The 9,084-nt window shown below is 60.8% G+C and overlaps 6 protein-coding genes across 6 annotated transcripts; 3 read left to right on the top strand and 3 right to left on the bottom strand.

Moving 5' to 3' along the window:
- Positions 1-24: 24 nt before the first annotated feature.
- Positions 25-543, bottom strand: LOC106900971 (histone H2A-like). Its single transcript, XM_014963293.1, has one exon. The coding sequence runs from the start codon at positions 517-519 to the stop codon at positions 25-27; it is 495 nt and encodes a 164-aa protein (XP_014818779.1). The 5' UTR covers positions 520-543.
- Positions 544-708: 165 nt separating this feature from the next.
- Positions 709-1,326, top strand: LOC106901070 (histone H2B 5). Its single transcript, XM_014963406.1, has one exon. The coding sequence runs from the start codon at positions 853-855 to the stop codon at positions 1,231-1,233; it is 381 nt and encodes a 126-aa protein (XP_014818892.1). The 5' UTR covers positions 709-852; the 3' UTR covers positions 1,234-1,326.
- Positions 1,327-1,375: 49 nt separating this feature from the next.
- On the top strand, positions 1,376-3,456 carry LOC106900970 (histone H3-like). Its single transcript, XM_014963292.1, has 3 exons — positions 1,376-1,402; positions 1,855-2,314; positions 3,348-3,456. Exons 1-2 carry the CDS (start codon positions 1,376-1,378, stop codon positions 2,311-2,313), a joined length of 486 nt encoding a protein of 161 aa, XP_014818778.1. The 3' UTR covers position 2,314; positions 3,348-3,456.
- Positions 3,457-6,617: 3,161 nt separating this feature from the next.
- LOC106901450 (histone H2B 5) lies at positions 6,618-7,232 on the bottom strand. Its single transcript, XM_014964225.1, has one exon. It carries the CDS (start codon positions 7,086-7,088, stop codon positions 6,708-6,710), a length of 381 nt encoding a protein of 126 aa, XP_014819711.1. The 5' UTR covers positions 7,089-7,232; the 3' UTR covers positions 6,618-6,707.
- A 165-nt stretch (positions 7,233-7,397) lies between these two features.
- Positions 7,398-7,929, top strand: LOC106901449 (histone H2A-IV). The gene has a single exon (XM_014964224.1). The coding sequence runs from the start codon at positions 7,422-7,424 to the stop codon at positions 7,809-7,811; it is 390 nt and encodes a 129-aa protein (XP_014819710.1). The 5' UTR covers positions 7,398-7,421; the 3' UTR covers positions 7,812-7,929.
- Positions 7,930-8,053: 124 nt separating this feature from the next.
- On the bottom strand, positions 8,054-9,058 carry LOC106901448 (histone H1.10-like). The gene has a single exon (XM_014964223.1). The coding sequence runs from the start codon at positions 9,056-9,058 to the stop codon at positions 8,393-8,395; it is 666 nt and encodes a 221-aa protein (XP_014819709.1). The 3' UTR covers positions 8,054-8,392.
- Between the last annotated feature and the right edge of the window lie 26 nt (positions 9,059-9,084).

The raw sequence follows: 9,084 nt of genomic DNA, 5'->3' as shown, positions 1-9,084 counted from the left end.
TCCCGGCAGCGCCCTCCAGCCTCTTTATATCCTGCTCGGGCGGAGCGGTGGCGCGGTCGCTGATTGGCTGTGAGGGAGGCGCTGTTTCCTCGGCCAATGGGCGCGCGAATCGAGAAGCGTCCAATAGCAAAGCTTAGCGGGTCGTGACGTTCTACGGCAGAACTTCCACCCAATGGGGATGCGGCGCTGTGGAGCCGCTGCTTTGGGCAGCGCCGGTATAAAGGGGGCTCCCGCGAAGTCGACTTCGGTTCGTACAGTGTACGAGTTCCCATTTTGTGAGGTTAGGGATTCCAGGTTGTTGTCGCGGGCCGCGTTGCCCGCCAGCTCCAGGATCTCGGCCGTCAGGTACTCCAGCACGGCCGCCAGGTACACCGGGGCGCCGGCGCCCACCCGCTCCGCGTAGTTGCCCTTGCGCAGCAGCCGGTGCACGCGGCCCACGGGGAACTGCAGCCCGGCCCGCGACGAGCGCGACTTGGCCTTGGCCCGCGCCTTCCCGCCCTGCTTCCCGCGGCCGGACATCGCAACGACTCAGCAGCAACGAGTTGGAGCCGCAGAGAAATAAAGTCAGCGCCGCAACTCGGGCTTATATCCCTTCTCAGCCAAAGGCGCGCGTGTCGATAGGCCGAGAGCGGAGCGCTGCCAGAGCAGCCAATGGGGACGCGGATCGCATTCTGACCAACGGCGATGAGTTACGGGGAGCGACTAGCGGAAAAACTTCTCTCAGCCAATGAAATCTGAGACTTGGGGAAGCCTTAATTTGCATACGGTGTCTATAAAAGGAGGGCGCTCACGCTGACTCTGCATCCGCGATTGTCGGTTGTTCGGAGGAGGTGTGGTGAGAGCTTGAGTAAAATGCCTGAGCCGGCTAAGTCCGCCCCCGCGCCCAAGAAGGGCTCCAAGAAGGCCGTCACCAAGACGCAGAAAAAAGGTGACAAGAAAAGGCGGAAGAGCCGCAAGGAGAGCTACTCCATCTACGTGTACAAGGTGCTGAAGCAGGTGCACCCCGACACGGGCATCTCGTCCAAGGCCATGGGCATCATGAACTCCTTCGTCAACGACATCTTCGAGCGCATCGCCGGCGAGGCCTCGCGCCTGGCGCACTACAACAAGCGCTCCACCATCACCTCGCGGGAGATCCAGACGGCCGTGCGGCTCCTGCTGCCCGGCGAGCTGGCCAAGCACGCCGTCTCCGAGGGCACCAAGGCCGTCACCAAGTACACCAGCTCCAAGTAGAGCGGCTCCCAGCGCCGGTTTTATAACCCACCAACCCAAAGGCTCTTTTAAGAGCCACCCACCTTCTCAGTAAAAGAGCTGATGCTGCGGTGACTTGTGTGGATCTGTCCTGGGTTCTTCTCGGGAAAGGAGAAAGAATCGCATGAAAGAGCTGTCACTTTACAGCGGGGTATGTGTGTGTTCGCGGTGAATGCTGTTACCTGTGTCTGTCCTGCCGGAGCAGAGAACGCGCACGTTTCGCTAAAATCCCCCCGGGATCCCGCTTTGCTTTGGCGTGCGGTTCGGGGCGGGGGTGTTACACAATAAACGAGCGGTGTGGTCGGTGTCTTTACATGCCTCAACCCGAGCTTGCTCTGGAGAGGCAACGCCTGCTCTTTCTCCCGGCGAGGCGCTCTAGAGGAAGGGGGCACACCGAAAGCACAGACGGCTCAAGGTGACCGTCTCCTTTTTAGTCTTCTCCAGCAAAAAGCTCCTAGCTCGACCTCGCTTCATCCCCCTCCCCAAACCCCCCTTCACCCATCGTGAACCGTTAACGTTCTCACGGGGGACCGGGGGAAGCAAAGCAGAGTGCTCTACGGCGTTCTGGCCCTTGAACCGCACAGCCCCGCCTGTGCTCCCCAGCGCGGCTCAGCCCCGGCGCTCTGTCCCGGTCGGGCCCGCTTCTCCCTCCACCGGCCCGTTTCCCCGCGCCCCGAAAATCCTGCCTCCGAGCGGCCCGCGGGCAAGCAGCTGGCCACCAAGGCGGCCCGCAAGAGCGCGCCGGCCACGGGCGGCGTGAAGAAGCCGCACCGCTACCGGCCCGGCACGGTGGCGCTGCGCGAGATCCGGCGCTACCAGAAGTCGACGGAGCTGCTGATCCGCAAACTGCCCTTCCAGCGCCTGGTGCGCGAGATCGCGCAGGACTTCAAGACCGACCTGCGCTTCCAGAGCTCGGCCGTCATGGCGCTGCAGGAGGCCAGCGAGGCCTACCTGGTGGGGCTCTTCGAGGACACCAACCTCTGCGCCATCCACGCCAAGCGCGTCACCATCATGCCCAAGGACATCCAGCTGGCCCGACGCATCCGCGGCGAGCGCGCCTGAGGCTCCCGACGCTGCCCTGTTACCGCTAAACCCAAAGGCTCTTTTAAGAGCCAATACATGCACAATAAAAGAGCTGTCAATGCGCTTCATTAACGTTTCAGAACGTAGTAATTAATGAAATTAAATGCAAACATTAACTTTTTTTTATTTGTTAATAGCATCGTAATGTTAATTCATGTTCTTTATATATTCCCTCAATACAAATTTTGCTTTAAAGCAATTTTTAGCCTTGACAATTTACTCATTCAATATTCATGGAATTGTCAGTTGGAAGGGACCTCTAGAGATCATCTAGCCCAACTCCCCTGCTAAAGCAGGATTGCCCAGAGCACATCACTCAGGACTGCATCCAGGCGGGTCTTGAAAATCTCCAGAGAAGGGGACTCCGTGACCTCCCTGAGCAGCCTGTTCCAGGGTCTGTCACCCTCACCGTAAAGAAGTTCTTCCTCATATTTGAGTGGAGCTTCCTGTGTTCCAGCTTGTGCCCGTTGCCCCTCATCCTATCACTGGGAACCACTGAAAAGAGTCCAGCTTCATCATCCTTTAACCTACCATTTAGTACTTGTAAACATAGATAAGGTCTCTCCTCAGGGTTCTCTTCTCGAGGCTGAAGAGCCCCAGCTCTTTAAGCCTTTTCTCGTAAGGGAGGTGCTCCAATCCCTTAATCATCTTGGTTGCTCTAAATTGGACTCTCCAGTAGTTCCCTGTCTCTTGAGCAGGGGAGCCCAGAACTGGACGCAGTATTCCAGTTGTGGCCTCACCAGTGCAGAGCAGAGGGGGAGAATGACCTCCCCCGACTTGCTGGCCACACTCTTCCCTATTTGACCCGCTTAGCAACAAGGGCACATTGCTGGCTCATAGAGAGCCTGCCATCCACCGGGACTCCCAGACCCCTGGATATATATACTGGGTTTATAGAACCCTGTGAGTAGTGATGTGATTAAGTTCTCCAAAATGAACTATATCAATTTCTTCATTATTAATGATATAACGGGAACAGTATGAAGTTCACTTCCGCGGCGAGCGCGCCTGAGGCTCCCGACGCTGCCCCTCCCTGGCTCCAGCACACACCGAGGCAGCCCACACAGACCCAAAGGCTCTTTTAAGAGCCACCACATTAACAGTAAAAGAGCTGTTGTACTATTGAATTTAAGTGAACTTCATACTGTTCCCGTTATATCATTAATAATGAAGAAATTGATATAGTTCATTTTGGAGAACTTAATCACATCACTACTCACAGGGTTCTATAAACCCAGTATATATATCCAGGGGTCTGGGAGTCCCGGTGGATGGCAGGTTTGCGGATCAGCAGCTCCGTCGACTTCTGGTAGCGCCGGATCTCGCGCAGCGCCACCGTGCCGGGCCGGTAGCGGTGCGGCTTCTTCACGCCGCCCGTGGCCGGCGCGCTCTTGCGGGCCGCCTTGGTGGCCAGCTGCTTGCGGGGCGCCTTCCCGCCCGTCGACTTACGCGCCGTCTGCTTCGTGCGCGCCATCGCTCCACGATCGCCACCGACGCTCTCGCTCCGCACGGGACGGGCCGTGCAGAGCCTCGAGCTGGGGCTCTTCAGCCTCGAGAAGAGAACCCTGAGGAGAGACCTTATCTATGTTTACAAGTACTAAATGGTAGGTTAAAGGATGATGAAGCTGGACTCTTTTCAGTGGTTCCCAGTGATAGGATGAGGGGCAACGGGCACAAGCTGGAACACAGGAAGCTCCACTCAAATATGAGGAAGAACTTCTTTACGGTGAGGGTGACAGACCCTGGAACAGGCTGCTCAGGGAGGTCACGGAGTCCCCTTCTCTGGAGATTTTCAAGACCCGCCTGGATGCAGTCCTGAGTGATGTGCTCTGGGCAATCCTGCTTTAGCAGGGGAGTTGGGCTAGATGATCTCTAGAGGTCCCTTCCAACTGACAATTCCATGAATATTGAATGAGTAAATTGTCAAGGCTAAAAATTGCTTTAAAGCAAAATTTGTATTGAGCCGGGGCGAAGGTTTCTTGGCGGACCCCCGCCCCGGTTCCAGGCCCGTCCCTCCTCGGCGGAGCGCGCCTCGGTGAAGCGGGAACGGGAACGGGCCGCGAGCGCCGCCGCGACCAATCGCCGCCCTCGCGGGAGCCGCGCCGCGCCCGCCTGCGGGGGAGCGCCGTGCAGTCCTCAATCAGGTCCGACCGACCGACCCCGGCAGCCGCGCCTCCCCCGCGCCACGGAGGCAGGATTTTCGGGGCGCGGGGAAACGGGCCGGTGGAGGGAGAAGCGGGGGAAGCTCTCTCCGGGGGGAAAAGCTCTTCCGGCCGGGACAGAGCGCCGGGGCTGAGCCGCGCTGGGGAGCACAGGCGGGGCTGTGCGGTTCAAGGGCCAGAACGCCGTAGAGCACTCTGCTTTGCTTCCCCCGGTCCCCCGTGAGAACGTTAACGGTTCACGATGGGTGAAGGGGGGTTTGGGGAGGGGGATGAAGCGAGGTCGAGCTAGGAGCTTTTTGCTGGAGAAGACTAAAAAGGAGACGGTCACCTTGAGCCGTCTGTGCTTTCGGTGTGCCCCCTTCCTCTAGAGCGCCTCGCCGGGAGAAAGAGCAGGCGTTGCCTCTCCAGAGCAAGCTCGGGTTGAGGCATGTAAAGACACCGACCACACCGCTCGTTTATTGTGTAACACCCCCGCCCCGAACCGCACGCCAAAGCAAAGCGAGATCCCGGGTGATTTTAGCAAACCGGCCCGGCCCGCCCGCCCCCCTCCCGCCACGGCCGCTTGCTCTTTCCTGCCTCTCCGGGCCGCTTTAGCCTCGGCTCCCTCGCGTTCTCCGGAGCGGTACGGGCGGACTGTCCCCGTGGACAGTTGGGTTTGGGCGGCGGGAAGGCGAGGGAGGCAGCAGGAACTGCCGTGCGTGACCCGTGTGGCACCCCCCCCCTCAGCCCACGCCTCGGACTTGGCTTCCTGAGGGGCTTATAAGAAAGACCGGGGCGAGCTTTTTAGGACAGAGGGTAATGAGTTTAAACTCAAACAGTGTAGTTCTAGACCAGACACCAGGAAAAAAGGGTTTGGGTTTGTTTTTTTTTAAACTGATGGCCGTGAAACGCTGAAACAGGCTGCCCAGAGAGGTGGCAGATGTCCCATCCTTGGAGAAATTCAAGGTCAGGCTGGACGGAGCCCTGAGCAACTTGATCTAGTTGACGCTATCGCTGCTTCTTGGGGTGGGATAGACGGCCTTTAGAAGTCCCTTCCAACCCAAAGGACTCTGTCCCCATGACTCCCCTCCCAGCCCGCCCCCCCTCCAACCCGCACCATCCGGACCGGCGGCTGAGGCTCCTTCGCTCAGCAGCCTCCCTCCCTCCCTCCCTCCCGGGCGCTCGCTGTTCACTCCCCCACGGGAACGGCGTTGGGTTCGGAGCCGCGGCAGGAAGGCGGCGGGCGCAGGCGGCACCACACTCGGCGCAGAGCCGGGGCGAAGGTTTCTTGGCGGACCCCCGGCCCCGGTTCCAGGCCCGTCCCTCCTCGGCGGAGCGCGCCTCGGTGAAGCGGGAACGGGAACGGGCCGCGAGCGCCGCCGCGACCAATCGCCGCCCTCGCGGGAGCCGCGCCGCGCCCGCCTGCGGGGGAGCGCCGTGCAGTCCTCAATCAGGTCCGACCGACCGACCCCGGCAGCCGCGCCTCCCCCGCGCCACGGAGGCAGGATTTTCGGGGCGCGGGGAAACGGGCCGGTGGAGGGAGAAGCGGGGGAAGCTCTCTCCGGGGGGAAAAGCTCTTCCGGCCGGGACAGAGCGCCGGGGCTGAGCCGCGCTGGGGAGCACAGGCGGGGCTGTGCGGTTCAAGGGCCAGAACGCCGTGCAGCACTCTGCTGTGCTTCCCCCGGTCCCCCGTGAGAACGTTAACGGTTCACGATGGGTGAAGGGGGGTTTGGGGAGGGGGATGAAGCGAGGTCGAGCTAGGAGCTTTTTGCTGGAGAAGACTAAAAAGGAGACGGTCACCTTGAGCCGTCTGTGCTTTCGGTGTGCCCCCTTCCTCTAGAGCGCCTCGCCGGGAGAAAGAGCAGGCGTTGCCTCTCCAGAGCAAGCTCGGGTTGAGGCATGTAAAGACACCGACCACACCGCTCGTTTATTGTGTAACACCCCCGCCCCGAACCGCACGCCAAAGCAAAGCGAGATCCCGGGTGATTTTAGCAAAACGTGCGCGTTCTCTGCTCCGGCAGGACAGACACAGGTAACAGCATTCACCGCGAACACACACATACCCCGCTGTAAAGTGACAGCTCTTTCACGCGATTCTTTCTCCTTTCCCGAGAAGAACCCAGGACAGATCCACACAAGTCACCGCAGCATCAGCTCTTTTACTGAGAAGGTGGGTGGCTCTTAAAAGAGCCTTTGGGTTGGTGGGTTATAAAACCGGCGCTGGGAGCCGCTCTACTTGGAGCTGGTGTACTTGGTGACGGCCTTGGTGCCCTCGGAGACGGCGTGCTTGGCCAGCTCGCCGGGCAGCAGGAGCCGCACGGCCGTCTGGATCTCCCGCGAGGTGATGGTGGAGCGCTTGTTGTAGTGCGCCAGGCGCGAGGCCTCGCCGGCGATGCGCTCGAAGATGTCGTTGACGAAGGAGTTCATGATGCCCATGGCCTTGGACGAGATGCCCGTGTCGGGGTGCACCTGCTTCAGCACCTTGTACACGTAGATGGAGTAGCTCTCCTTGCGGCTCTTGCGCCTTTTCTTGTCACCTTTTTTCTGCGTCTTGGTGACGGCCTTCTTGGAGCCCTTCTTGGGCGCGGGGGCGGACTTAGCCGGCTCAGGCATTTTACTCAAGCTCTCACCACACCTCCTCCGAACAACCGACAATCGCGGATGCAGAGTCAGCGTGAGCGCCCTCCTTTTATAGACACCGTATGCAAATTAAGGCTTCCCCAAGTCTCAGATTTCATTGGCTGAGAGAAGTTTTTCCGCTAGTCGCTCCCCGTAACTCATCGCCGTTGGTCAGAATGCGATCCGCGTCCCCATTGGCTGCTCTGGCAGCGCTCCGCTCTCGGCCTATCGACACGCGCGCCTTTGGCTGAGAAGGGATATAAGCCCGAGTTGCGGCGCTGACTTTATTTCTCTGCGGCTCCAACTCGTTGCTGCTGAGTCGTTGCGATGTCCGGCCGCGGGAAGCAGGGCGGGAAGGCGCGGGCCAAGGCCAAGTCGCGCTCGTCGCGGGCCGGGCTGCAGTTCCCCGTGGGCCGCGTGCACCGGCTGCTGCGCAAGGGCAACTACGCGGAGCGGGTGGGCGCCGGCGCCCCGGTGTACCTGGCGGCCGTGCTGGAGTACCTGACGGCCGAGATCCTGGAGCTGGCGGGCAACGCGGCCCGCGACAACAAGAAGACGCGCATCATCCCCCGCCACCTGCAGCTGGCCATCCGCAACGACGAGGAGCTCAACAAGCTGCTGGGCAAGGTGACGATCGCGCAGGGCGGGGTGCTGCCCAACATCCAGGCCGTGCTGCTGCCCAAGAAGACCGACAGCCACAAGGCCAAAGCCAAGTGAGCTCCTCCGAAGAGCAGCGCCCGGGGAGTCCTTCCCAAAGAAACCCAAAGGCTCTTTTCAGAGCCACCACCCAAATCAGAAAAAGAGCTTGGATTTCATTAAATATAAGTAGCAAAAAGTACTAGCGCGCCTTCGGCTGAGGCCGACGGTGAACAACCGCACTCCCCGCAGGGAGCCAGCCCCGTCCCCACACTTGGACACGGCGTTGTTTTCCCTGCCCGCTCCGGGGCGGGGCTGGCCGCTGCTGACGGGGCTCCCGGGACGCCGCCGGCTCGTCCCTTCCTAAACCGCGTCCAATCCCTGCGCCTTTCCACGCTGCCAGCGCTGGGCTCCGCTCTCCCCGGTGAGGGGAGGTGTAGAAAGCAACCCTTAAGTTTCCTGCTCTTACCCTCTCCTGCCTGTCCCCAAACTAAAAGCACGTGCTCTCACCCTCAGACTGCCATTCCCCCTGAAAACATCCCCCTTGTATCCACAACCTGCGTGGCAGCTACAGTGTTTCATCTCTTTTTGAGAAAAGGTGGGTGGCTCTTAAAAGAGCCGTTGGGTTTAAGCGCGGAGCAAGAGTTTTCTCCCCCGGGGGTCTACTTCTTCTTGGGCGCCGCCTTCTTCGCCTTGGCCGCTTTGGGCTTGGCCGCCTTGGGCTTGGCTGCTTTGGGCTTCACCGCCTTCGCTTTCGCCGGGCTCTTGGCCGCTGCCGCCTTCTTGGGCTTGGCAGCCTTGGTCGCCTTCTTGGGGCTCTTGGCCGCTTTCTTGGCCGCGGCGGCCGCCGGCTTCTTGGCTTTCTTGGGGCTCTTCTTCGCTGTCACCGCCTTCTTGGGCTTCTTGGCGGCGCTGGCGGGCTTCTTGGCCGCCGGCTTCTTAGGCTTGGCCGCGGTCGCCCGCTTCTTAGGTGCCTTCTCTACTTCTCCGGACTTCTTACCGAGGCGGAAAGATCCAGACGCACCAATACCCTTGGTCTGCACCAGGGTGCCCTTGCTGACCAGGCTCTTGAGCCCCAGCTTGATGCGGCTGTTGTTCTTCTCCACATCGTAGCCGCCGGCGGCCAGCGCCTTCTTGAGGGCGGCGAGGGAGAGCCCCTTGCGCTCCTTGGAGGCGGAGACGGCCTTGGTGATCAGCTCGGTGACGCTGGGGCCGGCGGGTTTGCGGGCTTTGGCGGCGCCCGCCGCCTTCTTCGGCTTCTTGGCGGCGGCCTTGGCGGCGGGGGCCGGGGCGGCGGCGGGCGCTGCGGCGGGGGCGGTCTCAGCCATTCCGGCTGCAGGGACCGCTCTGGGCG

This window comes from Calidris pugnax, unplaced genomic scaffold (assembly GCF_001431845.1).
Source record: "Calidris pugnax isolate Ruff unplaced genomic scaffold, ASM143184v1 scaffold44, whole genome shotgun sequence".
NCBI classification, from domain to species: Eukaryota; Metazoa; Chordata; class Aves; order Charadriiformes; family Scolopacidae; genus Calidris; species Calidris pugnax.
This window is presented reverse-complemented; position numbering and strand designations above follow the sequence as displayed.